General features: G+C 41.1%; 1 protein-coding gene across 3 annotated transcripts in view; it reads left to right on the plus strand.

The window, feature by feature from the left end:
• LOC132815453 (serine/threonine-protein kinase H1-like) overlaps positions 1–25,200 on the plus strand; it is an 88,363-nt gene that overhangs the window by 2,400 nt on the left and 60,763 nt on the right. Inside the window, exons 1-2 of one of the 3 annotated variants that reach the window (XM_060824408.1) lie at positions 22,190–22,256; positions 22,628–23,016. In XM_060824408.1, coding sequence (XP_060680391.1) covers positions 22,790–23,016 — 227 coding nt within the window. In that variant the 5' untranslated portion in view covers positions 22,190–22,256; positions 22,628–22,789. Of the gene's footprint in view, positions 1–22,189; positions 22,257–22,573; positions 23,017–25,200 lie in introns of those variants that run through there. The other 2 variants (XM_060824406.1, XM_060824407.1) reach the window with 2 other exon arrangements.

A 25,200-nucleotide genomic window follows, 5' to 3' on the forward strand; every position in this document is an offset into this window, starting at 1 on the left:
GGATAGAAGATTGGTTGTTGGAAGAAATTATTTTTCAGTTGGCAGGATGTGACAAGTGGAGTCTCTCAGATGCATTTGCGGGACCTTCAACATTTTACAATTCACGTTAATGGTAGCTGAAAGTAGAGATGACACAAAGATAGGTAGGAAAGATAGATGGTGTGAAGATAGCATCATCAGGATGCAGACTAATATAGGTTGCATGAGCAAAAATCTGAGGAAAATGTGGGAAAATGTGAAGGTGTTTTGGCACAAAAAATAACAAAAGCAGAGTATTACTAAACAGAGAATAACTAGATTTTGGGATGCAGATGGCTCCAAGAGTTCTAGAACATCAGCTACAAACGTTAGTATGGATATACAGCAAATGATTAAGAATATTAATAATGCACTGCCCTTTATTACCAAAGGAATTGAACATCAAAGTAAGGAAGTTATGCTTTAGTTACCACAGGACATTAATGACGTCACATTTTGAACACTGTTTGTAGTTTGTTGTTTTTATTTAAAGAAAAATATAAATGTGTTGTCGGCAGTTTAACCAAGGTTTACTAGAATGATGCTTGGAATGAGCGTGTTGCATGAGAAAATATTAGACAGCCTGGGCTTGTTTTCACTGGAATTTGGAAGAGTGAGAGGTTATTTTATTGATTCTGAATGTTCTTGACAAGGCAGGTATGAAAAGGATGCTTACGACTGTGGGCGAGACCAGGACTAGAACAGACTGTTTTAAAATTAAGGGTCACCATTTTAGAACTGAGATAAGGATAGTTTTTCTATGAGGCTTGCATGACTTTGGAACTCTCTGCCTCAAAATATGCTGAAGTCAGAATCATCAAATCTTTTTCTCATGCAGGTGCTTATTAGGGAAAGGAATAAAAAAACTTATTGGGGGTAGATGGTAATGTGAACTACACAACATAAATGATTCAGCCCTGATTTTTTGAATGGTAGAACAGACTTGAAGGGCTGAATGACCTACTTCTGATCTTAAATTGTATGATATTTTATATATTATAGACATTTGTTAATTCCATCATTGAGGGCTCACTTATTGTTTGCGCTGAAATCTCTTACTCACCTCTGTCACTCACTTCCTGTGGAACCACACTGACCTAATAGTCCTGAGTGACCTTTATATTCATGCCGGGGGGCAGACAAAGTCTCGCTATATAGAATATCTCACAATGAGCCACTTTAGAAAAGTTCATACATATTTAGAGTCATAGAGTCATAGAAGTGTACAACACGGAAACAGAGCCTTCAGTCCAACCCGTCCATGCCGACCAGATATCCCAACCCAATCTAGTCCCACCTGCCAGCACCCGGCCCTTATCCCTCCAAACCCTTCCTATTCATACACCCATCCAAATGCCTCTTAAATGTTGCAATTGTACCAGCCTCCACCACATCCTCTGGCAAATTATTCCATACACGTACCACCCTCTGTGTGAAAATGTTGCCCCTTAGGTCTCTTTTATATCTTTCCCCTCTCACCCTAAACCTATGCCCTCTAGTTCTAGACTTCCTGACTCCAGGGAAAAGACTTTGCCTATTTATCCTATCTATGCCCCTCATAATTTTGTAAACCTCTGTAAGGTCACCCCTCAGCCTCCGACACTCCTGGGAAAACAGTCCCAGCCTGTTCAGCCTCTCCCTGTACCTCAGATCCTCCAACCATGGCAACATCCTTGTAAATCTTTGCTGAACCCTTTCAAGTTTCACAACATTTTTCCGATAGGAAGGAGACCAGAATTGCACGCAATATTCCAACAGTGGCCTAACCAATGTCCTGTACAGCCGCAACATGACCTCCCAACTCCTGTACTCAATACTCTGACCAATAAGGGAAAGCATTTCAAACGCATTCTTCACTATCCTATCTACCTGTGACTCCACTTTCAAGAAGTTATGAATCTGCACTCCAAGATCTCTTTGTTCAGCAACACTCCCTAGGACTTTACCATTAAGCGTATAAGTCCTGCTAAGGTTTGCTTTCCCAAAATGCAGCACCTTGGAGATTTTATTGTCCACAGAGTATCTGAAGGTATGAGCTGAGAATGGTACCATTATGTTGACACAATATAGCACAGAGACAGGCCATTTGGCCGTGTGGATTCGTGCCTTTGTTAATTCTACATGTGAGTCTGTGCTTAACACTCTTCATCTAATACCATCAGCAAATCTTCTAATTCTTTCTCTATCATGATCCCACCAAAGTACTCCTTAAATTACGTCAGTAACGTTACATTATATTACAGTGAAGGTAACAAGACATCTGGGATTTTGGAGAACAATGTGACAAAGAGTATATTTCCTTAAATGAGATTTAAGGACTAAAAAGGAGGATGAATTATGATGCAGGCATCACTGGCTGGGATGGCATTTATTGCCTGTCCTTTGTTGCTTTTGGGGTTCACCATAGACTGTTTTGGTGTCGATGCAGAGTCCCTACCTAACAGGTCAGGAGGCTCAGGTTCAAGTCCCACCTGCTTAGAGATGTGTAATAATATCTCTAAGTATTTTGGTAAGAAAATGGCTATAAGCCAAGTGCTGGAAAATAGGATTAGAATAAATAATCGCTTGGTACAGTCATGATGGGCTCAAGGGTCTTTTCCATGTTATAAAAACTCTATGAGAAGGTGGTGGACTGCTGTTTTTTTGCAAATGTTACAGTGACATTGTAAATGTCATTTGCAAATGTTACAGTAATCATTGGCTCCTTCAAAAGAATGTCCAGCAGCCACTCTGTGACATCCTTGACCCTGGCATCATCCTAGAGTCATGTCTGTGATCACAAAAGCACCTGTCTGTTCCCAGAGCCATCTATGGTGCCATGAAATTAGCTTTACCTGCAATCCTCATGTCCTCACCAGTTTCTGAAATGCTAACTCATTATTGAACTGGAGCCTTGGGGATTCTTGCACTAACTGCCTGTTTATCATGGCATTTCTAGTCGTTACAATTTCAATTTGTGTTTCCATGCTTCTAATGTATAGTCTGACCACCTCACTGAACATGCTGTCCTGATAGCTCTTGGTGTCATGGAGACTACTATTGGTCATCAGCAAAGGAGTGAAAGAGATCATTGACAGTACAATCAAGTGATTACAAGGAAATAATCTACTCACTGGCACTTAATTTGGATTACAGTTAGTGTATGATATGTTGGGACAATGTCCCTTTTAGACATGAGCACTGCTGGTAAGTGCTCAGCTAATGCTCACTTACTTGTTCAGACTTGTTTGAGCTTTTGCAGAGTGCCGAGTTTCAGAATAAAAGCCTTCCTGTTGAGTTGCAACAAATGACAGTTTACATGTTCTAAGTTCTGAATGGAGCCTGGTAACAGCCCAGTACTGAATAAATAAAGCCTTGGTCCAAAACTAGACTAAAGAGCTGAACTCCAGAATGGAGGTCAGAGTGACTGCCTTTAACATCAATCCAGTATTCAACGTCAAAGAACGCTAGCAAAACTGGAGACAATGGTAGGCATAGAGAAAATGCTGGTTGATGTCATACCTAGCATAAAGGAAAATGGTTGTGGCTTTGCCTGAGGCCCACTGAAGATGTTACCTAGTACCTTCCATCTCAGCGAGCAAACCTACATCCAGAACCTCAACCTGAGCTACAAATCTTCTCAAAAATGGTTGTGGCTGTTGGAAAACAACAATTTCAACTCCAGGATATTGCTGTAGGTGTTCATGTGGGTGGTAACTTAGGCCAAACTGGTTTCAGCTGCTCCAACAATGATTGTTCCTACAGCATACGGTCAAAAGTGAAAATCTTGCTGATGATCACACTATGTGCAATACCATTTGTAACTCCTCAAATACTGAACCAGTCTTAGTCCATATTCAGCAAGACCTGGACAATTAAGTCATGAACTGATAACTGGCAAGTAACATTCATGCCAGACAATGACAATCATCAACAGCGAATCTAATCTTTGTCTCTTGATATTTAATTGAATTAAGTCAGAAGTCATATGACACCAGGTTATAGGCCAAAAGGTTTATTTGAAATCACAATCTTTTAGAGTGCTGTTCCTTTGTCAGGTGAAGTGAATTTAATTGAATTACTACCATTGAAACCCACTATCAACATTGTGGGGGCTACCATTGACCGTAAACTAAACTGGACCAGTTATGAAAGTACTGTGGCCACAACAGCAGGACAGAGGCTAGGAATACCGCAGCATGGAATTCACCTCTTGACTTCCCAAAGCCTGTCCAACCACCTGTAAGGCACAAATCCGGAGTGTGAAGGTGTACTCCCCACTTGCCTGGATTGGTGCAGCTCCAACAACGCCCAAGAAGCTTGTAACCATCCCGGTCAATACAGCTCATTTGATTAATATCCCCAACGCAACATTCAACATCCACTCCCTCCACCACCAACGTACAGTGGTAACCGTGAAGAAATTCACCAAGACTCCTCATTCAATACCTTCCAAACCATGATTACTACCATCTAGAAGGACAAGAGCAACAGCTACATGGGAACTCCACCATCTGCAAGTTTCCCTTCAAACCATGCACCATTCTGACTTAAAAATATTGTCATTCCTTTGCTGTTACTTGGTCAAATCCTGCCGTTCCCTACCTATCATCTCTGTGGGTATACCTGCAACAAATTGACTGCCGCAGTTCAAGAGGCAGCTCACCCACTACTTTCTCCACGGATAATAGGTATGGGTAATACATGTTGACTAAAACAGTGATGTCTACATTCCATGATTAAAAACAATTGGACCCATCACCAACCCACTAAAGCAAAATTAAGGTCACAATATTTCACAGGTATCGTTCCATAATTCCAACTATGAATTCCAAATGAAACATTTCTTTTTATGGGGAATTGATGCCATTCTGATGAGTGGCAAAACTATCTCAGATGAGACGCATTATATTTATCAAAATATCAAACACATGTGACAATGTATAGTTGTGATGCAAATAATCTCTTTGTGAGATTATTAATCTTAAACGAATTAATAAACGAATTATTAAACGAATTAATCTCTTAATTCGTTATGTGTATAGAAAGCTTGCTAAAGCCCTCTAATAAAATTTCAAATTTCCTTTAATATAAATTTTAGAGCTTCTGCAAGAATCGGGAAGCCTTCACGTACTAACACTCAATTTACTTCAGTGCATTTACTCTCTGGAAAGCAAATGTACTTCTGTCCAGATCATTGTAAAAAAACGCAGCCAAGATAATTTTTGCTCACAACCATATGTAAAGCACAAGTATCCTTTCTACCAAAGAAAAGCAAATATGATTAGCTAAGCCAATTCAGCACCACACTGAGCTTTCAGTTCCAACATATTCTTCAGCTCTGAATGACCTACTCCTATTTCTAGACTCCTATGATTTAAAAATTAACTTGACTGAGTGCAGTCAAATGCCAAAGATGTTACAGAATGTAGCCCATAAGGAAGCCCAGACTAGCACCAACAGCTGGTTGAATTCAGTATTGAGTTGATCAAGGAAGGACCTTGGGAATTCTCCAGGTTGTGCAAGTGATCAAATTATTGACATGACATTTAAGTATAGAATCGGTCATGATAGATAGATATTTTGAACATAATAGAAATGGATTATTGAACTTTGACCTTTTTTATCATTCCTGATATCTGTTCCAATTATACCTAATATGCATTAAATTTAATCTTGGCTATTGTGGTAGCTAACAACACAAATCAATTTTTATACATTTGTTAGCCATAAATGAACTCAGCCCAGTTGCTGTCATAACACATGTTACATTGTACTTATCACTGCACAGCAAATTAGTTAAGTATTTCATTTCATATGGGGAGGTTTAGCTTTGCCTTGCACCATTATAAAACCTACAAGGATTTCAGAAAATACATAGTTCCCTGGTGTTCAGAAAAGTTGAAGATATGTAATCAGGGTGGACTGGTCTTGACTTACAATTTTCAGAAAAAGGTGAGGGAAGTATTAATGTATAATTATAAACCATTCATGGGGCATTCAAGGAATTTCTTAATTTTCCATATGTGTAATGCCAGAGTGTGAACAGATTGAGGTTGTTATGTTATGTTTCACATATAGTACCTCATTACACTCTTAGGCTCATGGTATCATCACTGTAACATAGCAGGTGACCTGAGGATATAAGTATCTCAGACTTCATGTTAACTTGGGACACTTTGAAAACATAGCACACTGGTGAAAACATACTGCAGCTTGTAACTAATGTGCCTGCAAATGCAGTATTGAACATATTAGTGAGATGTTATAAATATCTGTTGGATCTTTTAATATCACATTACTTAAGTCTAATTACTATGCTACAAGGGGAAATATAAGTATTGGAGCATCTGGTAAAGGTACACTGCTGGAGGCAAAACATGCATCAGGCACTAGCCAAGCTTTTGGGTTTTTGGAGTCAGTAGGGTATGTATAATGAAGTCTCATATGACATGTAACAGTACAGCACACCATGTCTGTGCTGACCATGATGCCAGTCTAAATTAATCCTATCTGCTGTATTCCCTCTCTGTTCATGTGTCTGTCTAAATGCCTCTGAATGTTGCTTCCACCATCCTCCCTTGCAGCACATTCCAGGTACTTACCACCTTCTGTGTAAAACAGCTTGCGTCACACATTTTCTTAAATTTTCCCCTCTCACTTTAAACCCACACCCCCTAGTATTTGAAATTTCCATCCTGAGGAAAAGATTCTGACTGTCCACCCTATGCTTCAACCCAGTCAATATCCTGGTAAACCTCTTTTACATCCCCTCCAAAGCCTCTCAATCCTTCCTATAGTGTAGTGATCAACACTGCACGCAAAACTCCAAATGTAGCCAAACTAAGTTTTCCTATTCTTGTATAAATCTCAAGCGTTTGGTATAATTGATAGACTAATTTATCATTTATTCACGAGTGAAGCGAATGACATAAACATTCCCACACAAGTCTCCAGACACATGAAATTCAAACAGCACCAGCAAGAAGATAGCAGAGGGGCAAAAAAGGCAAGCTGATTTCCCAGGCCTTCAATGGGCAAGTTCATAGTTAACGTTTGGATGTCCCCGGGATTGAATCTGCAAATATCTACATGTTTATCTGCTTTCCTCCTAATCCACAACTTTTCAAAAGTTCAGAAATGTTGAAAATCTAGCCTGGGATTCCCTTAGCAATGTCAGTACAAGAAGCCCAGGGATTTTACTTTTGGCAGGAAGAGTGTTTTATTCTGTGCTTTGAATTTCCTGATGTTGAGTTTATCTGAAAAAGTGAAAAGTGGTATTCACAAAAGAAAATTGGATTGGAAAATTTATACAAATTATCAGGGATCTCTTTACCAAAATATCTTTCAGTGTTCCTGTCTAGCTTGGAGTGATTTTCTGTCTTTATTTCCTGTGCGCTGTTAATACCTATAGCTATAGGTGAAACCAAGGAGAGGTATAATAGTAACGTAAGTGGTCAGGAAACAAATACAGTTATAGATCAGAAGTTGGAAGTGAAGTGAGGAAATGATTGTGAAAACAAAATGAAAGCGAAGTACAGCGGATGCTGAAGGTCTGAAATAGAAATAGTAAGTGGTGGGGAAACTCAGCAGTATCTGTTTGGAGATGAACCATCATAGTATAAGCATCATGTTTGCTCAATCTTCCAACTGACTATCATCCTTTTTCACCACACTGAAGACTGTTCCCCATTGATTATTACTTTTGGCCGTTTGCTTGAAGTGCATGCAATATGTCCCTTGTAGGCTGCTGGCACGGACTGCAATCGAGACATTAATGCAGCACCTTGCTGCACAGTGACATCTTCAATCCCTTACGGTTTAGTACTTCCCCACCGTGACGAGCTGTTAATTCTGGTATGCTAAGTCTGTGTAGACATTCGTGTAGACACTGTTGAAATATCTTATATCATGTTAGGCAGAGTGACATTGCTGCTCCTTTGACAAGGTTAAGGTGGCCTTGGTCTTTTTCAGAGGAATTTGTAAAAGACATGGACTCCAAAACGTCTGGGTTTGGATCGGTTTTGGGGCCAGTTTGATTAAAGCTAATAGATACTGCCTTAGGCAAAAGGCCTTTAAGTTAAAAAAAAGTTTGTCCAATGAGAAGGGAGTGGCTGGTACTCCCACCTCAGCTTTGCTTTGGTCTGGCTATTCACTGAAAGCAGTCAGGCAGTTGTAAAAGCTGCTGGACTCAAAGAAGCAGGTCCATGCTGATCCTCTCTCTGACTTCTCTCCTGTAAGATTATGTGTTTTATTTTTACCTTTTGTGCCAAGGGATGTTTACAGGGATTGTTACAAGTATTTGGAACAGCATCATTGAGTTGGGATGATCCGTTGTATTTTTGGATAGGTTAAGTTATTCTCTGTTCTGTTTGTGTTTCATTCAGTAATCATGTAAATAAATTCTGTTTTGTTTAAAACTAAGTGGTTTGACCAACTGCATCCCTCCTGGATTATTCGTGTTATACCTGCTTAAAACAATTAGCAAAATTAGGGTCTGGGCTACTTTCTTGAAATGTTTTGAGGGGATCTGGCCTGGTCCATAACAGCAGTTTAAATCAGGGAATTTTGTGAACATTCTGACAGTATGCTTTTCACCTTCCCTTACTTGCTATCAACTGGGCACACTCAACAAAAGGCAGCACCTTGAAAGTAGTGCTTCCAAACAAACCTGTTGGACTAATGATTTGGAGGTGCCGGTGTTGGACTGGAGTGGACAAAGTTAAAAATCACACAATACCAGGTTATAGTCCAACAGGTTTAACTGGAAACACACTAGATTTCGGAGCGACGCTCCTTCATCAGGCAATCACCTGATGAAGGAGCGTCGCTCCAAAAGCTAGTGTGCTTCCAATTAAACCTGTTGGACTATAACCTGGTGTTATGTGATTTTTTAACTTTGTCCACTCCAGTCCAACTCCGGCACCTCCAAATCAGTTGCATTTCGATAGGCATTTCATAGCTTACCAGCAAGCTGTGTTTTCAGTACTCTCTGGCACTTGTTACGACACGGGGTAAACCCTCCTGCTTTAATTTAAACCAGCAACACAGAAAAAATTTATCCCATGCAGTAGTCTGTGAAAATTCGAGAGGCCAAGAACTATCCCAAAGATCACTATTTAAAGTAAAAGTTAACAACTTTATTTTTTAAAGTATAATAGAGAATAATTAACTAACAACTATTTGCAACTCCTTTTTCTAACCGATCTTTTACCTTCCCCTTCTACAATATTAGTCCAATAAAACCCCGGGTTAAGATTTACCAAAAATTCAACTTTCAAAACCAGCAAGCTGTCAAATCCTCCTTTTATATCTTCCTCTGTCTGCTTTTCTTCTTAGGGATTTCTGTTTCACAGGTCAATCATCGATAAAGGTACCTTTAAATTTTCTGGGCAGTCGGCAGATGTTGGAGGCTTGGCAGTTCTCCCCAACTGTTTTTCCCAGTCTTATACCCCCAGAGCATCAGATTGTATTTAATTTTGTCAATATACTAAATTCAAACTTGATTGGCTTTTAGTTTTTTCGGAGTATAATTTAACTGATTGGCCTAATTCAAATTTGTTTTTGTCTCCAGGTAACCAGCTACATAGCTGCAGAAGGTTACATTATATCTTGTTCAGAACACTTGGCGCTGTCAGGTAGTTCTTCTAGCTTTTAACTTGCTTAAAGGTACAGTACACCCACATCTTCATAACACAGTACATGAGTAAACATATTCAGGGTTTTTTCATGGACTTCAATATGGCCATTTGTTCTGTCCTTTCCTGTCTATTTCTCCCCTCTATTCCTGATGAAGGGCTTTTGCCTGAAACGTCGATTTTCCTGCTCCTTGGACGCTGCCTGAACTGCTGTGTTTTTCCAGCGCCACTCTACTCTAGAATCTGGTTTCCAACATCAGCAGTCCTTGTTTTTTCCCATTTGTTTTGTCTGTAGATTAACTTATTTGCTGCCTGTTCAACCACAATATGCTTCATCAGCAAGATGTTTTCACTGCTGCCCATCATGCTATATTATTGATTATTGTCGAATAACTAATAGCTTGTCAAACATTTTGAGGTTAGTTTGCTTAAGATAGTAACACCTCATTGTAAGTTATATGCAGACATTACCACAAATCAACAGTTTTCTGAGCACTCAGCTTGTAAATTCATAGTAGTCAAATTGGCAGGCAGAGTCACAACATTGCATACACACTATACTGAGAATCTCTATATATGAAGTCTCTTTATGGGAAATTACATACACATCAGAATAACAGCAGTATGCACAATTTAAAAAATTGTCACAACTCCTTCGACAGCACCTTCCATAGCCAGAATTTGTATTTCCTTGGAGGACAAGGGCAGCAGATACATGACCATTTCACCATGCAAGTTCCTCTCCAAGCCCCATACTATTTTGACTTGAAACTATAGCGCCGTTCCTTCATTGGGTAAACAGTATATGGGCTTACCCAAGGTCTGCAGCAGTTCAAGAAGGTGTCCCAATACCATCTTCTCAAGGGCAATTACAAATAGACAATAAATGCTGGCCTAGTAAGCAATACCCATGACTTGTAATTTTTTTTTAAATGACCTTAGAAGAAGAGATGAAAATGATGTAAAGACATTAAAGATTCAAAGTTGAAGATAGAGAGGATGAAAGTTCTGTTCCAGCAAAGTCCTTTGAGGTCAAGTGAGCAGGGAGAAATTGAGCCCTAGAATTCCAAATACATTAGAATTAAAACCTGCTGAAAGTTTCAGTCATTTCAGGACTTGTGGGAATAAATCTGTATACAGTATATAACATGAGCAGCTCTTCAGAATTTATGAGAGCAGGGCAGGAGCAGGTCAGCAGCCTCAGCAGCTAACTGTGGGACTATATTCCTCACAGTTTTAATCAGGTTTCTGCTGATTGCTGCCTTGCTTGAAAATAACTTGCTTTTGCGGTGGGTAACCGGCCTTGGCCAATACGCTTGTCATCAGAGGGGATTTCTGCAGTTATTAATGAGCATCCTGCGCGACTTTGTTTCTTTTCCTGACTCACCCAATTTCTGCCACAAGGAAGTGTTTACAAAAACTGCTGTAATGTTTTCAAGTTTGCCGTAGAAACCCCATACTCCAGCTCAACTTTTTAGGAACAAACATGTCTGGTTCAGTCATCATGCAAGAAAATATGATGGTTTCTCTTATGAGTAGTCATGCATTCGCTGAAGAGAGGCAAAAGAACAATTGATATTTATTTAGTACCTTAATGTAATGAAACAGCCCAAAGGATTCACAGGAACAGTAATATACATAGTAGTATAATGACACAAAGTGACATAAGGAGATATGGCACGGCACGGTGGCACAGTAGTTAGCACTGCTGCCTCACGGCGCCAGAGACCCGAGTTCAATTCCCGACTCAGGCGACTGACTGCGTGGAGTTTGCACGTTCTCCCCGTGTCTGCGTGGGTTTCCTCCGGGTGCTCCGGTGTCCTCCCACTGTCCAAAAATGTGCAGTTCAGGTGAATTGGCCGTGCTAAATTGCCCGTAGTGTTAGGTAAAGGGGTAAATGTAGGGGAATGAGTGGATTGTGCTTGGCGGGTCGGTGTGGACTTGTTGGGCCGAAGGGCCTGTTTCCACACTGTAAGTAATCTAATAAGGGCAGGTCTTATGAAAAAAGGTTGAGGGAGCTAGGGCTTTTCTCATTGGAGTGAAGAAGGATGAGAGATGACTTGACAGAGGTGTACAAGATGATAAGAGGCATAGATAGATTGGATAGCCAGAGACTTTTTCCAGAGATGGCTATCATGAGGTGGCATCATTTTAAGATGATTAGAGGAAGATTTAGGGGAGATGTCAGAAGTAGATTCTTTACATAGAGAGTGGTGGTTGCGTGCAATGCACTGCCAGCAGTGGTAGTAGAGTCAGGTAAATTATGGACATTTAAGTGACACTTGGATAGGCACATGGATGACAGTAAAATGAAGGGGATGTAGGTTAGTTTGATCTTAGAGTAGGATAAAATGTTGGCACAACACCGAAGGACGAAGGGCCTGTATTGTGCTGTATTGTTCTATGATCTATAATGGAGAGAATTTTACCAGTCGCACTACATGGGTGCATGGTAGGGACAACCAATAAAATCACAGGGGACTTCTTCAGAAATAGTCACCACTCCTGGTCAAGCTGCTGAGTTGCCAGCACTCTAATTGGGCTAGCAGCTATTCTGGAACACGTAGGTGTCTTAAACAATGCAGCAATGCCAACAACACTCCTTAACTGGCTTCAGGAAGAAAAATTGAGGGTGAATGTATGATGATATTGTGGGGGGCTTTAAGAGGTGTGTTTTGACTTGGCTTTTTTTAGGGAGCGATTGGTGAATAGGGAACGCACAGCCTAGGAGAAGATAAATGACTTGTGAGGCATTGGGTGTTTTTTATTCAACCTTGGAACAGTAGAAGCAGCCTGAATGAATCTGATCAAGCTCCCACAGAATCAGGGTTTTCCCACGGCCAATCTTTGGACTGTGGGAGGAAACCGGAGCATCCGGCACAAACCTACTCCCCAAAATAGAATGTTCAGTGAACAGTCTGATAATTCAGCAACAGTGAAGGAGGTGAAAGAGTGAGGTAGAGCTGGGTGTCATTACTCTACAGTTGAAAACTAACGTACATGCTTTTGGATGATTTTGTCAAGGGGTAGCACGTAGATCAGAAATAGGAGGAGGCTAAGACCCATGGGGAACATCACAAGTAATAAGGCAGATGGATAAAAATAAGCCATTGCAAGTGATACTCTGATGATAAGTGAGGAGTGTAATGGAATACTCCCCTATTACCTGGATGAATACAGTTCCAAAAACATTGAAGTAGCATGATACCATCCAATTCAAAGCAGCCTGCTATATTGGCAGTAAAAAATTAGGTCTGCAGATGCTGGAGATCAGCTGAAAATGTGTTGCTGGTCAAAGCACAGCAGGCCAGGCAGCATCTCAGGAATAGAGAATTCGACGTTTCGAGCATAAGCCCTTCATCAGGAATGAGGGCACCTCATCCATCATGTTCAGGATTCACTCTATCAATCAATAATGCTCATTTGCTGCAATATGCACAAATCAAGCCACAAACTATCCTGATTTGGAAACATATTAACATTCCTTTCCTATTGCTGGTCAAAATCCTAGGAAACCCTCTACAACAGCACTGTGTGCATAACTACACACCAAGAATTGAGATAGTTGAAGAAGTCAGCTCACCGTCACTTTTCAAAGGTTAATAGGGATTAGCAATATATACTGGTCTACATATATCCACATCCCATGAACAAATTTTTAAAATAAGATCGGTAAAATGGAACCAGCTGACAACAATTCCACCCATCTTGGCAACAGGAAAACATTTGGAAGTATTGATGGAGGATGATATGGGAGTCATGGCAAAGGCTGCATAGAGATTAAGAAGGATAAAGAGTTTTTTTTCATTTGTCATAATCATATTTGTAAATTTGATAGGAGCTGTTTTGAATGTGTGGCATGGACAGAAACCTGATTGGATGAATTTGAACACAGAGTTCAGGGAAAGTTAGGAACAAATTTGGGAAGCAGTTTAAAGGAATTTGGAGAGAAAAGAGAAATTGGAGTTGGAATGGTAGACTGTAGGGACAACATGGATCCGGGCTTTAATAAGGAGATGGTCAGAGGGTCAACAGGTGAAGAGAGAGAACTACTATAAACCCAAAACACAATTCACAAAAGAAAATGTATGTAATTCCTCATCAGCCTTAAAGTAAACAATTTCCCAGTTCCCAGGAAATTCCCTGGGGTGGGGAGTCCAGAATTAGAGGGCATAGGTTTAGGATGAGAGGGCAAAGATATAAAAAGGACCTATGGGGCAACTTTTTCACGCGGAGGGTGGTGCGTGTATGGAATGAGCTGCCAGAGAAGTGGTGGAGGCTAGTTATCCAGATGGGTATATGAATAGGAAGGGTTTAGAGGCATATGGGCCAAGTGCTGGTAGGTGGGACTAGATTAGGTTGGGATACCTGGCCAGCATGGTCGAGTTGGACCAAAGGGTCTGTTTCCGTGCTCTACATCTCTATGACAATGAGCACAAAGTCCAGTCCCATCTCCTTTCCACTGTCACATTATTGAAATGACTGTAAATACTGGAAAAGGATTAATAGTGTCCAGGTGAAAGTGAAGACTGCAGATGCTGGAGATGCTGGAAAAGCACAGCAGGTCAGGCAACATCCAAGGAGCGGGAAAATCAACGTTTCAGGCAAAAGCCCTTCATCAACAATGAGTGTTTGTTGAATCCTTAATTGGCATTAATGGGCAGTTGGATAATATCTTCTACCTCTTCAGGTAAGAGACTTTAGGACAACTTAAAATGACAGCAAACATTTCAAGCAATGGTTTCTAATATTTTTGGTTCATTTTGTTGCAAACCTCTATTCTCGAAAATTAGTATTCAAAACATCCCACTAGTGGCAAAAGTATGCCATTGTATGTATTGTTTCTACAAGCATATTCATATTTCCTTAAATACCATTTCTTTTCTCACAATGTAAGTTGTAGATATGACAACTTTCTGTCAGATAGTGCTACACTGCTTTTTTAAAAAGAAGGAAAGATTTTTTCAAAAATCTGCAAATCAATTCAGACTTTGAATTCAAAAGTCAGTCATCATTTATAGAAAGTTATATCCAGGTAACTTGCATTCTAAAATGTAATGCCTAGTTACCTTGTCATGAGTTACAAAGGCAATAGGAATCCAGCTAATATCAGAATATATAAAGAACACGTAGCACAATAACCAACCGGATTATTAGAGAGGGACTGAAGAAGTAAATCTGAGTTTATAATGAAAATTCAGCAGTAAATTTGGATGATGGGATCTCTTTGAGCACAGTGATCAGGATATCCTTAAAGCCAAAATGGGTTACTCCCCCTGGAGAAAATGCAATGAATGAATTGATCACAACAGTCTGGATGTTCATGACCAAATTGCCGAGAGCAAAACCATTACATAAAAACCACTGCCCAGAAATTGTTTAAGCAAATGGGAAAGGAACTTAATCATAACTGCACAGAGTGATATCATAAGACAACAAAGTGCAAGGCAATTCTGTAAATGTCAGGGAAATGAAAGAAAAGGATATAAAAGGAACAGAGATCACTACTGCAAAGTATTAAAGAATTATTTTTTACAATAATAATGTTTTCAGCCCAAAATGGTGATAAAACACATACACTTTATTGTGTTTTGTTCTGTAAAATGCAAGTTTTTTAAAAAAAATTGAAGTCGAATTAAGTACTACCTATTATCTTGTGTAATGTTGTCACCTCCAGGCTGGAAACTCTATTACTTCTCTGATGCAGTTTGCCAGTATCCATTCCAATGACTTACTTCTAATCAAACTTAAAAATATCAAACATTAGCCTGACTAAATATTATCAATGTTAAGAGCTGGGTTACCAATGTGAATTTACTGACCTAAATAGGTGATGTCTATTTGTACTTTAGCACTTTTTGAACTAGAAATATAAAGCTTCCCTCCAAGTAATGAAAAGAATCATATACAGGGAAGCAAAGAATAAAAACAGAAGCTGCTAAAAAAAAAAGCTCAGCAGGTCCAGTAGCATCTGTGAACAGAAATCAGAGTTAACATTTCAGGTCCAGTGACCCTTCCTCAGAATTGATGATAGTGAGGAAAATTTTGGTTTATATGCAGAAGAAAAGGTTGGAGAAGGAGTTAAGGAGTAAATGATAGGTAAGGATAGAGCTCAAAGAGAGAGAAGGATAGTTGGACAGACCAAGGAGTTGATAACAATCGGGCTAGGAGGCTGAATAGCTGTTACTTATGACTGTTATTGACTAACAATATAGGTAGGGTGTAATGGCAGGCTATGTGGTAACAAGGCCTAGTGTGTAGGGTAGAGAGCAAGGACATGGGACAGTTCCGGCCCTAAAACGATTGAACTCAATATTGTTTCCAGAGGGCTACAGAATCACTAAGTGGAAAATGAGATGTTCATCTTCCAGCTTGTACTGAGCTTCAGAGGAACACTGCGACAAGCCTGAGACAGAGATGCTGGCCAGGGAACAGGGTGCTATGTCAAAGTGGCAGGCTACTGAAAACTCAGGGTCTTTGTTGTGGACAGAATGTAGATGTTCTGCAAAGCAGTCACCCAGTCTACGCTTTGTTTCCTCAATGTAGAGGAGACCACATTGTGAGCAGCGATGCAGTAGACTGGGAAGTGCAAGTGAAGTGCTACTTCACCTTAAAGATAAGTTTGGGCTCTTGGATACTGGGAACAGGGCACATAAATGGGCAGGTGTTTCACCTTCAGTGGCTTCAGGGTAAGCTGCCACGCTGTGGGTCTGTGGGAGGGTGTTGGGAGTGAAGGGAGTCTGGACCAGGGTGTCCTGGAGGGAATGGTCCCTGCGGAAGGTGGACAGGGAGGGGAGGGAAATCTGTATCTGGTGGTGGCATCTCACTGGTGCCTGATGATCTTATGGAAGAAGATGCAGGTGCAATAGTAGGTAAAGGTAAGGGGAACTCTATCGCTAGTGTGGGAGGGGAGGGAGGTGCTGAGGGTGGAAGTGCGGGAGATGGATCGGAGCCAGCTGAGGGCCCTGTCAACCATGGTGCTGGGGAATCCTCGGTTGAGGAAAAAGATGGACACTTTGACATTGTCAAAGTTGGCCTCATCTGAACATATGCGACAGAGACAGAGGAACTGAGAGAATGGAATGGAGTCTTTATAGGAAGCAGGGTATGAGGACGTATAGTCCAGTTAACTGTCAGAGCCAATGGGTTTATAGGGAAGCAAAGAATTCATTTGACGATGTGTAGTAACAAGATAAACGTGATAACAAAGGATTTCGTCTTGACATTGTGCATACTATGTAGCTAAATGCTGAGAGTCATTTAGTAACATTTTCATTAGCTTTTTTCCTGTAATTGCATTAATAACAGGGAAAAACTAATCCAGAAAAACATCACTTAGTCCAAATGAATTTTCAAAGTTTGTATTTGCCTGCTGCTTTATTTGCAATGTCTACCTGAACTAAAAACATTGGCCACTGGGTGGCAGGTTCATTACTTTAATCATTGAATATTCAAGGTAGTAAATTGGCTGTTTTCCAAAGTACAGTCAACATTCCAGTATCTATGGGATTAGGAGTGTGCCAGTTGGTCAAATACTCTGATAATCAATAAGTCCACATAATCAACATAAAAATGCATGCTAAGTAACAGAAACAGAATCCGGGGGGGGGTATACTCATCACTGTTTTACTTTATTTACAGCATAATCACTTCAATAATAATGCAACTTCGCCTCAAATAAAACTTACTAGCAGAGAGATTTCTTACTCACACCTTCAACTGACTCCTCGACCATCTCAGTACTTAAAGTAATCGAGTCATGGAGATGTACAACATGGAAACAGACCCTTCATCTACGCTGAGCAAATATCCTAAATTAATCTAGTCCCATTTGTTAGCATTTGGCCGACATCTCTCTAAAACCTTCCTATTCATTCATCCATCCAGATGCTTTTTAAATGTCATATTTGTACCAGCCTCCACCACTTCCTCTCACAAAATCAAATCATCTATTGATGTTTTGTGTGGCCATTGAATTGAACAAGTATATTTACATTGAGGCAAATAAATTTTAAAAATACATAGTAATTGTACAGAATAATACAGTAAACTTTGAGGTATTTGAGGTATTTAATTTTTGCCAGTTTATCGAGAATGCTGCTTTGTAAGGAGTTGGTTAAAACAAAGTTTGCTGTAATTGCTCTTATTCAATTACTAATACTTTCGGGGTTTTTCTGAGCAGGTTGATTAAAAATAATTACAATGTAAGAATAAAGGGAAAGGAGGTGGTATAGTGGTAATATTACTGAGGTAGTAGTCCAAACACCTTGGCCAATGGTCTGCATTCAAATCTTGTCATGGTAGATGGTGAAATTTGAGTTTGGGGCAGCACAGTGGCTTGGGACAGCACGGTGACTCAGTGGTTAGCACTGCTGCCTCACAGCGCCTGGGACCCAGGTTTGATTCCAGCCTTGGGCGACTGGTCTGTGTGGAGTTTGCACGTTCTCCCGTGTCTGCGTGGGTCTCCTCCGGGTGCTCTGGTTTCCTCCCACAGTCCAAAGATATGCAGGTTAGGTGAATTGGTCATGCTAAATTGCCTGTAGTGTTAGGTGCATTAGTCAGGTGTAAATGTAGGGGAATGTGTCTGGGTAGGCTGCTCTTCGGAGGGTCGGTGTGGACTTGTTGGGCCAAAGGGCCTGTTTCCACACTGTAGAGAATCTAACCTAATATTTACAAAAGAATATAATGCTGGAATTTAAAGCTAGCCTAGTGGTGTTAATCCAGAACTTTAAAGTCACCTCTCCAAATTCTTTCAGTGAAGTCAGAAATGAAGTATTTGGTTAACACCCAGCATATCCTCTGGCTCCATACATAGATTTCTCCTTGATCTTTATAAGCCCTGCTCTTTCCCTGATTATCCTCTTCACCCTAATATATTTACAGAATATTTTGGGATTGTCCCTAATCTTACCTGCCAGTGTTTCTTCATGCTCCACCCTGCACTTTCTAAACTCCAGTAGGCCCTCTGTTGATTTGCTCAACCTGCACCAGCTAAAAGCCTTTATTTTCCTTCTTATCCAGTCCTGAGTATTCCTAGACATCCAGCATTATAGAATCTTAGAATAAGACAGCATGAAAATAGACCTTTTAGTCCAGTTTATGCTGACAATAATCCCAAATGAAATTAGTCGCACCCACCTCCCCTTGGTCCATATCCCTCCAAACATTTCTTATTCATGAACCTATCTTTTAAATGTTATAATTCCACCCGCAACCACCACTTCATCTGTAAGTTCATTCCGCACATGAACAACTCTGTTAAAAAAAGTTACCCCCATGTAATTTTTAAAATGTTTCCCCTCTCACCTTCAAGATATGTCCCCTAATCATGAAATCCCCCACCTTAGGGAAAAGATACCTGCCATTCACCTTATCTATACCTCTAATGATTTTATAAAGTTTGATAGGTCACCTCTTAACTTCCAGTGAAAAAAAGTCTCAGCCTACCCAGCCTCTCCTCATAACTCAAAAACTCCATGCCTAGCAACAGCCTGGTAAATCTTTTCTGAATCCTCTCCAGCTTAATAATATCCTTCCTATAACATCAAGTAAAAAGTGAGGTCTGCAGATACTGGAGATCAGAGCTGAAAATGTGTTGCTGGTTAAAGCACAGCAGGTCAGGCAGCATCCAAGGAACAGGAAATTCGACGTTTCAGGGCAGAGCCCTTCATCAGGAAGGGCTCTGGCCCGAAACGTCGAATTTCCTGTTCCTTGGATGCTGCCTGACCTGCTGTGCTTTAACCAGCAACACATTTTCAGCTCCTTCCTATAACATGACAACCAGAACTGGACATTACTCCAGAAGAGCATCTAGGGTTCTCTAGGCTTATTGCTTCTACATGTCACCCTAGAGACAGTATGTTTGGTGTGCACTTTCCCTGTTTCCTTCTTGAATGCCCACCATTGTTCTCCTAAAGATTTTCCCAAAAGTAGCTGTTCCCAGTCTACTTTGGCCAGATCATGACTTATTTTAATAAAGTCTGCCTTCTCCAATCCAAAGTATGTTTTGCAGACCATCTCTTTTCTTTTCCATAGCAAACTTAAATCATATTGCATTGTAGTTAAAATGCTCCCTAACTGCCACCTTGATACTTGTCCGAATTCATTGCCTGGAATTTAGCTCAGCACTGCACTAAATCTTTTTGGATTCTCTGGGTGTTGATATAAAAAGCTTTCCCAAATATACTTTTTGTGGGCGGCACGGTGGCACAGTGGTTAGCACTGCTGCCTCACAGCGCCTGAAGACCCGGGTTCAATTCCCGACTCAGGCGACTGACTGTGTGGAGTTTGCACGTTCTCCCCGTGTCTGCGTGGGTTTCCTCCGGGTGCTCCGGTTTCCTCCCACAGTCCAAAGATGTGCGGGTCAGGTGAATTGGCCATGCTAAATTGCCCGTAGTGTTAGGTAAGGGGTAATGTAGGGGTATGGGTGGGTTTCGCTTCGGCGGGTCGGTGTGGACTTGTTGGGCCGAAGGGCCTGTTTCCACACTGTAAGTCTAATCTAATCTAAAATCCACCCCCTCTAAAATCTTTAAACTATGGTTATCCCAATTAATGTTGCAGAATCCTTGAAAATAATTATCTTACTTTTATTATATACTTCAATGAATTCACTACTTATCTGCCTCTCTATTGCCTGGAAGCTGTTTGGGGACCTATATAAACATAGGAATGTGACTGCCCCTTTTTATTCCTAAACTCTATCCACAAAGCCTCATTTGAAGACCCTTTTAAAATATCATCCCTCCTTACTGCAGTAACTGATTCCTGAATGTACAATGCAACAGCACCTTCTCTTTTACACTCTTCCCATCTTGTCTGAAGCTCCTACACCCTTGAATGTTGAGTTACCAGTCCTACCCCTCCCTCTGTGATGGCAACAATATCACAAATTCACATGTCAGCCCATGCTTTTTACACATCTATTTTACCTCTATACTCCTAGCATTAAAATAGAGGCCATCCATCCTCACCTTACTCCACACATAGCTGAACTCTCTCTGTTCTGACTCCTTTTACAATGTTATGCTGTGTACCTATTGCATTGGCTCAAATATCCCAGATGTTGGTAAGAAGGGCTTTGCAGGGTTGATAGGGTTGTGTTTACTATTGGTGTTTGCAGTGCCAAGGACAGTGCCAGTTAGTCTGTCCAGTTCCTTTCCTTTCTTTAGTCTTTGTAGTGGTTAGACACAACTCAGGGGGCAGTCAAGAGTCAACCCTATTGCTGTGGGTCTGGAATCATATGTAGGTTAGACAAGGAAAGAATGGCAGATTTCCTTCACTAAAGGACTTTAGTGAACAAGAGAGGGTTTTATTTTCGTGACAACTGACAGTGGTTACAAGGTCACCATTAGGCTAGCTTTTAATTCCAGATTTTTTCCCTAATTTAAATTTCACCATCTGCCATGGTGTGTTTGACATGGAAAACATGTTCTTTCCTCTCTAATACTTCAGGTTTCTGTACAAGAAGTTTTTCCTTCCACAGCTAACCAATTTCCTGTTCAAGCCTGATCCACTTTGCCACTGGGCATTCCTCACTAAATGCCTTTTGGCCACATAGAATCCCTCCAGTGTGGAAACAGGGCCTTTGGCCCAACAAGTCCACACCAACCGTCCGAAGAATATCCCACCCAAGCTCATTCCCCCCTCGAACAACACACCTAACCTATACATCCCTGAATACAATGGGCAATTTAGCCTGGCCAATTCAACACATCTTTGGACTGTGGGTGGAAACCCACACAGATACAGGGAGAATGTGCAAACTCCACATAGACAGTAGCCTGAGGCTGGACTGGAACCTGGCTCCCTGGCGCTGTGAGGCAGCAGTGCTAACCACTGAGCCATCGTGCCAGCATTGCTCACCCTTCGTTCTTCCTGCCAGAATGCTGCTTATTGGCTGCAACTTTGTTCAGTGCATCAATAAAAGTTGGGAGTGGGAATTGGAGTAAAAAATGAGGTCTGCAGATGCTGGAGATCACAGCTGCAAATGTGTTGCTGGTCAAAGCACAGCAGGTTAGGCAGCATCTCAGGAATAGAGAATTCGACGTTTCGAGCATAAGCCCTTCATCAGGGCTTATGCTCGAAACGTCGAATTCTCTATTCCTGAGATGCTGCCTAACCTGCTGTGCTTTGACCAGTGGGAATTGGAGGATGGTGCACCACTAGGTGAACCCCCACTGCTACATGTAAATTCAGTCCTGGGACATTGATTTCACTAGCTCCAGTATATCCATGATTTGGTAACGGCAAAAGGCTGTAAGAATCTGCAATGTATGTAGCAGTAATACTCTTCAGTTTTTTAATCTGAATTGAGACAAGAAGATTTATAAAAATGTCCTGATGAGTTAAATACACTGTTAATCCCATCAGGTTCAAAGACAGCACCAGGTTATTCTCCAGAAATACAGTCTGCAGACACAAATCCCCAAAAAACAAAGCCCTCTGCAAAAGCCAGGCTAACAGAATCACCCTGAGGAGCCAACAATCACAAGTGATTAGCTCTTTCCATCCTAATGCTAATCATTAAGTACTTTTCCCCGTTCACTGTTTCCAATAGGGCCTTGGCGATGAACCCTGGCCATCTGAAAACCGTGACTCAGAGAGGGACTGTCTGCAACACAGGTCAGTGAAGTCAATGTGGTGGCGTCAGGACTTGACCAGTTTTGGGTAGAGGCCACAGTTTGCGCAGGGTGAGCTGTTTAGGGCGGGATGGGGCAATCAATTTGCTCAGTTTAAGGAGCCAATGCAATTTGCGCTAGCTGCTGGATTATAAAAAGCCAACAACCACAGATGCTGGAAATCTGAAATTGAGACAAAGTGCCAAAAATAAACACACGTATCATTCTGCTGCTGGGCAATGAGTTGTTGCAAATGTTGAGATAAGCGGTTTGAGTCACAATTCTTTTGGGGGGATGTTTTGACGAGTTTCTTTCTGTCAGATTACTTGGTCCACCCACTCATGAGTGGTGTTTCTGTTTATGTGGATGATGGAGGCACCTGTAGGATGGCTGGCAGATCGCTTGGGGGCAGTGCAATGGCATAATGTCGAGTGCTGCTGCTGCTACCTTTAACCTGGCAGTGTGCAAGCATACGGTGAGTGAGGTGTGGGTCTACACCGGCCAGATGCAGCTCGGTGAACGCACAATGTCCGAGTGATGGGCTGCGGGACGAGTAAAGTGCTACCAGAGCCGCCGAGGAACTGCTACGCGGATTTTGTGAAGACTGTGGTGAAGTGCAAGCCGAAGGTGTGCGAGGTGGGGCCGCTGACGGCGGGATCCAAAGGAGTGGACAGCGGGCAAAACGATGCGAGCTGCCCCAATGGAGCAAGGAGGACCCGCGTGGCCAAGTACAGAGCCAAGTTCGATCCCAAAGTCACCGCAAGGTAAATCGGAGCGCGAATTCATTCCTGAAGTTAGAGACTTAAAGTGAAAACCTCAGGTTTATGCTAAGGTTTCGCTTTAATTTCCTCCAAATGTTTTGTTTTGCTGAGAAACAATTACTGTGTTTTTATCCATAAAATTGCTTCTGCCCTTTTGACAGTAAAACGAGATTCAACGCTTCTGAGGAATTGCTAAATTTGAATGGTATTTTTAATACGTTATTATGTCTCTTGAATTATTGATATCATGTCCGCATTCATGGGTCAGTTTGGTCCGATCGTGAAAGCATTGCTACATTTTAATAAATCAGTACAAATGGAAATGTATCTCAGAAATTCAGAATGAACTCGTCTAGATCGGTGCTGCTTGACTTTCCTATTTGCATTTGATAATGTTCTTCACCAAATAATTGGTTGTGAGACAGCCAGAACTTTCGAACAACATGCTTCAATTGCGTTTCTAATCTTTCTTCATCCCGATCACATTTCGTTTTCTTATGAAAAAAATGATTTTCTGAATATAAAGTATTTTACTTTGTATTTATCAAATATTAAATAAATAAAATCGTTATTCCAGTTCTCCTGCCCTTCCACTTTCCTGAATCAACGATAACTTAAAAGTAAAAATAATTCCCCCACCAAGATGATTTTTTCTAATTCCCTGGGTTCCACTTTATTTTCAGGACTTTGCTGTGCGTGAACTCTTTTATTCACTGAACATGATTTCCTTCATATTTTCCTGCTTATTTTGTCTGAGGCAATAAACTATTGAACTCTAGAAAATGAGGCTGGAGAAATAGGAATGGGAGCAAAAAAATAGTGGAGGAACTGAATAGGTACTTTGCATCAGTTTCCACAGTGGAAAACACCAGCATCATAGCAGAACTTTAGCAGTCAGGCGGCGATGGGTGGAGTGACCATCACTATAGACAAGGTGTTGGGGAAGCTGAAAGTTCAGAAGGTGGATAAATAAGCTGGACCAGATGATCTATACTCCAACATTCTGAAGGAGATAGCTGAGGAGATTGAAAAGACATTGGAGGGAGTCAGGGAGAGTCACTGAAGACTGGAAAATGGCTAATATAGCACTCCTGTTAAAGAAGGGAGGGAGGCAGAAGACAGGTTGGTTAGCCTGACCTTGGTCATTGGTAAGATTTTAGGGTTCATTATTCAGGATGAGATTGTGCAGTACTTGGAAGTGCATGGTAAGATGTGGGAGACAAGTTAGCAAGGATAGATCTCATGGAATACGGGGAGAACTAACCATTTGGATACAGAACTGGCTCAAAGGTAGAAGACAGAGGGTGGTGGTGGAGGGTAGTTTTTCAGACTGGAAGCCTGTGACCAGTGGAGTGACACAAGGATCAGTGCTGGGTCCACTTCTTTTCATCATCTATGTGAATGATTTGGATGTGAGCATAAAAGGTGTAGTTAGTAAGTTTGCAGATGACACCAAAATTGGAGGTGTCGTGGACAGCAAAGAAGGTTACCTCAGATTACAACAGGACATTGATCAGATGGGCCATTGGGCTGAGAAGTGGCAGATGGGGTTTAATTCAGATAAATGTGAAGTGCTGTATTTTGGGAAAGCAAATCTTAGCAGGACTTATACGCTTAATGGTAAGATTGTAGGGAGTGTTGCTGAATAAAGAGACCTTGGAGTGCAGGTTCATAGCTCCTTGAAAGTGAAATCACAGGTAGATAGGATAATGAAGAAGGAGTTTGGTATGCTTTCGTTTATTGGTCAGAGTATTGAGTACAGGATTTGGGGAGGTCATGTGCGGCTGTACAGGACATTGGTTAGGCCATTGTTGGAATATCGCATGCAATTCTGGTCTCTTTCCTATTGGAAAAATGTTGTGAAACTTGAAAGGGTTCAGAAAAGATTTACAAGGATGTTGCCATGATAGGAGGATTTAAGCCAAAGGGAGAGGCTGAACAGGTTGGGGGTGTTTTCCCTGGGGCATCAGAGGCTGAGGGGAGACCATATAGAGGTTTACAAAATTATGAGGGGCATGGACAAGATAAATAGAAAAGTATTTTCCCTGGGGTGGGGGAGTCCATAACTAGAGGGCATAGGTTTAGGGTGAGAGGGAAAAGATATAAAAGAGACCTAAGGGGCAAGTTTTTCACACAGATGCTGGTACAACTGCAACATTTAAAAAGGCGTTTGGATGGGTATATGAA

Source organism: Hemiscyllium ocellatum, chromosome 4 (genome assembly GCF_020745735.1).
Source record: "Hemiscyllium ocellatum isolate sHemOce1 chromosome 4, sHemOce1.pat.X.cur, whole genome shotgun sequence".
Classification (NCBI taxonomy): domain Eukaryota; kingdom Metazoa; phylum Chordata; class Chondrichthyes; order Orectolobiformes; family Hemiscylliidae; genus Hemiscyllium; species Hemiscyllium ocellatum.